The 4,394-nt window shown below is 37.4% G+C and overlaps 1 protein-coding gene across 2 annotated transcripts in view; it reads right to left on the reverse strand.

Moving 5' to 3' along the window:
* Positions 1 to 4,394, reverse strand: part of LOC107270244 (probable multidrug resistance-associated protein lethal(2)03659) — a 17,520-nt gene that overhangs the window by 1,046 nt on the left and 12,080 nt on the right. For both annotated transcript variants that reach the window (XM_025087638.1, XM_025087637.1), the window contains exons 2-6: positions 2,978 to 3,109; positions 2,691 to 2,882; positions 2,297 to 2,605; positions 1,422 to 1,913; positions 1,025 to 1,330 (exon numbers count right to left, since the gene is read on the reverse strand). In XM_025087638.1, the coding sequence (XP_024943406.1) occupies positions 1,025 to 1,330; positions 1,422 to 1,913; positions 2,297 to 2,605; positions 2,691 to 2,882; positions 2,978 to 3,109 (1,431 nt within the window). The remainder of the gene's footprint in view (positions 1 to 1,024; positions 1,331 to 1,421; positions 1,914 to 2,296; positions 2,606 to 2,690; positions 2,883 to 2,977; positions 3,110 to 4,394) is intronic.

The following is a 4,394-nucleotide window of genomic DNA, read 5'->3' on the forward strand; positions in this document are numbered from 1 at the left end:
GAGGAAGCTGACGAATCGGGGGATGGGGGATTCTCAGTGGGATGAGAAGGCTGACGAATCGGGGGATGGGGGATTCTCGAAGCCTTTCAGTGGGATGAGGAGTATGACGCACGACCACTGCGAGATAACGTTCGAGGTCGAGTCGCCTGCCGTCCGAAATCTGCATGGGAAGGGTATCGTTTTTCCTGGAATCAACCTCGCCACAAAAGTCGCCGAAACCGCTTTTCGGCACTGTGCTCAAAGGGGATGCCGGGATGTATGTAAACTTTCAAGCTACGTACTATGGCAAGGATCCCGAGCCTTTGCTTAAGAAGAATGAATTTCTCGAGTACGCTCCATTGATCGTTATCGATTGCTCCAAACAAAACGGGTCCCTCAAACTCGGACCCGTCGATATTCGTCTGGAATTCGAAGCGCAAGACAATTTCCCTGCCGATACATCGGCATTCTGCCTGATCCTGCACGATCGTATAGTGGAATACAACCCGATCAGTGGTGGGGTGAAGAAATTGGTATAAAGACGCTGTAATCGTAGCCCCTGTGCAGTTCATAAAAATTGTTGCAGCAAACTAACGAAGGTACGTTCAGCTCCTCCTTTTATAGGAAACTCTAACCGTCGAAGCTTCCAGAATGTTCTAGAATGTTCTAGAAGGTTCTCGATCTGCGTAATTCCCGGAATCGAGCGCAAAATTCCCGGAATGTGACGCAAAATTCTCGGAATCGAGCGAAAATTCTTGGAATCGAGGGTTTCGGTGACGTCACTTCCGGAAATCGTAGAGCTCATGACGGCAACTTAGCACGGACACCCACCTTCGAAGGTTCTGGAGTGTCGGTATATGTCGGTTACAGGTCTCCTGGTCCAGAACCCCCAAACTTATACTACTGCGATAAATAAAGTTTCTAGTTCATATGATAATGTCCAAAGATTAATCTTCAATAACTTTATGCAAATCAAAGATAATGAAATCAAAAATACAAATACATCATTAATGTCTTAAGGGAAAGCCAGCAAACATTTACTTACGCGATCGAGGACGATTACTGTATCCGCCTGTTTAAGATATTGTAATTGATGAGTTACAAGAATTCGGGTTTTTCCTTTAAGGTAATTAATTATACACTCATTGAATAAGTGTTGTCCAACTCGAGCATCGACTGCACTGAGAGGATCGTCAAAAAGATAGATATCAGCTCTCCTATAAACGGCTCTAGCGAGATTCACTCGAGCTCTCTGTCCCCCTGATAAGGAAGCACCTCTTTCACCGACAATGCTCATATCGCCACGAGGTAACTGTTTAAAATCCTGTAGAAGTGCACAAACTTTTGTTACCTGAAATACCAGGATTTGATGTTACCAGTTGATAAAAATTAAGTCAGTAAATAATTTTTAAACAATATATTATATGTTAGCGATAGAGCACCTCTTGATATCTTTTCTTATCATATGCTTGTCCAAATAGAATGTTATTTCGGATGGTTGCTCCGAATAGCCAGGGTTCTTGACTACAATAGGAGATACGCAGATTGGGATTATCTGAATGATAGCCGCGGTTGTTTTGACCTTCCTTCGAACTAGAGTTCTGACATAACCAGACGTCACCCGCACCTATGGGAAGCTCCTTTAATAAAACATTGAGGAGAGAAGACTTTCCCGAGCCTACAGGTCCAATAAGGGCACAAAGTTGACCGCCCTCGACTTTGATGGAAATGTCATGTAGAGTGGGTGGTAATTGGCTAGGTATCCAATTTGCAGATACACGATATAGCTCTACTGTCACCGGATTTGTAATTTCCTTCTCTGCGATTGTACATTTATTTTGCATGTCTTTCTGCTGTTTATTATTGTCCTTTTGCTTTAAAAGTAATTCCTTATTATCATTGATTTGCACGATCTCGTCCAACATAAGGAATTCCTACAAGTTAATATCGTAAGAAAGCGAAAATTTACAAAAAATGTTATTACATTATTGTTATTAATGTTATTAATGTAATTAAATTATATTAAATATTACTATATATATATATATATATATATATATATATATATATATATATATATATATATATATATATATATATATATATATATATATATATATATATATATATATATATATATATATATATATATATATATATATATATATATATATATATATATATATATATATATATATATATATATATATATATATATATATATATATATATATATATATATATATATATATATATATATATATATATATATATATATATATATATATATATATATATATATAAATAAAATGTAAACCTCTAATCTTTTGATAGAAACGAGCGCTTCACCACCCGTAATAATCGCTTGAGGAAAGAAGATGGCCATAGTCATTTGTAGAATGTTGAAATAAGTTGCAAGAACGAAGGTGACATCAGCTGTGAGAGTATTGCCCATAAGAATGAATGCTATTAAGGTGAGGAAAAGTGTCAATCTCTCAGTGTAAACCATGATACTTAAATAGAAGGCACGAAGATAGGAAGAGTATCTGATTATTTTGATCTCAGTGCGTCGTGTCCACGATACCATCTTTTCAAATGGTTCTTCCCAGCCATACATTTTCACTACCTGTAATCATAAACTGTGTATTACTATTAGATCTTTTTATAAAAGGTCAGAAGATCTTTCTTGTTCTTGTTAATATGAATCATGCCTGGATGCCTGCAATCAGTTCACTCATGAGATGTACTCTTTTGTCCGTTTTGCGAGCAATGATAGCTCTAAGTTGTGCGCTCAGCTTGCTCAGATACCCTTGGATTGGAATAGTCAAAATGGTTAAACTTCCTATACCAACAAGAGTAGCGATTCCTACAGACTGCCACATTACGTAACCAATCAAAGCAACCTGTAAGATTCCAGTAAAAGATGACTAACCCACTCAGCACAAAACATAAAATAATCAATTTTTATTTGTGGCTAGTCCTAAAAATTAAGCTTTACCTGAATTGGCATAACCCAAATTTGATGCAAATGTAATGGGAGCATATCAAAACGATTCACATCATTACTGAGCAAATTCACTACTTGTCCAGTCGCCGTTTGATTCAAAGCTGACAAACTCAGGCGCAATGCCTAAAACAAAAATCTTTTTTATCGTATAAAGTAATATTATTTTCTTCAACAGCGGAGCGAAAACGCTCGTTTTCGCTTCGCTCGGGAGGAGCGAAAAGGGGCAATTCTCGAATAGGGAAACGTGGAAGATTGGAAAATTGAATACCCATTGATTGAATAATAGAACCTCTCGGCTTCGCCTCGGGAACCTCAACTTTATACGCGGAGCAGAAACGCCCGTTTTCGCTCTCAATGCACAATATACTATTGTTCCATAAACATTATGTTGTGATGAAGATTCCTAACAATGTATAAATGTAACGTTATGGAAGATTATGTTAGTTTGAAGTATCGGAAAGATAGTGCAAAAATATCATATAGACATTTTAAGATTATAATCTTAAGAATACTAATTCTGCCTAGCTGATGTTTTTGAGGTATAGGAATGTTCACCAAACCTTACAAACTCTTGCGAAATTTAATTTCCCACGGACAAGTGTAAATTTCCTGAAAACATTAAGGCCCGTATTTAGAACTTGCTTTTAGTGCTAATAGCGAGCTTTTAAATTATTTGTTAGTGAGTTTATAGGTGATCGTATTCAGAACCGCTTTTATGGTCACTCTTAAGGTCACTAACAGCTAATAGCGCGCTATTAGCGAAAAAGCCTATTCAGAACCGCTTTTAAGTCTCTAACAGCGCGCTATTAGGCGCCATCTTGTGACTAACAGCGACCTGTTCGTAGATGTGGGCAGGGGCATGTTTAAAGTGACAGGTCGCTCAAATATGGCGGATCAAATAGAGGCTATTGGCGAGGTGGACGAAGTCCGCAAAGTTCAAGAGACTCTGTCGAGTCTCGCGCCAAGTACAGGCAACCAGCTGTACAGTGCGCAGCGCGCCGAGACTCTTTACTCGAGTCAACTCCTTATCCCCCAAAAAACACTTACGTGTAAAAAACTACGCCAAGTACAGGATTGCTGTGAATTCCTCTAACAAAAAGTATTGATATCATATTATTGAGGCCAAGTACATAAGTCACTACATGTTTTCCTATTATATGATCTAGCACTGGCCCATCATTTTAATTATATTTTCAATATTTCCTATAACGTTTTCGCTACTCTTTTATGTTACTGCTGCTTCCCGTATTTAATTATGATTTAATGGTGATTTAATAATTAATAAAACTTTAGGTGATTCCTTATCGAGTACTACTTGGCGGGTCCGTGTATTACTTGATATAAATTTGGTACAAAACCAGTACCAATTTTCTATAGAAAGCATATTAACAATAACTCGTCAAAAATA

This window comes from Cephus cinctus, unplaced genomic scaffold (genome assembly GCF_000341935.2).
Source record: "Cephus cinctus unplaced genomic scaffold, Ccin1 Ccin1_scaffold0712, whole genome shotgun sequence".
Taxonomy (NCBI): domain Eukaryota; kingdom Metazoa; phylum Arthropoda; class Insecta; order Hymenoptera; family Cephidae; genus Cephus; species Cephus cinctus.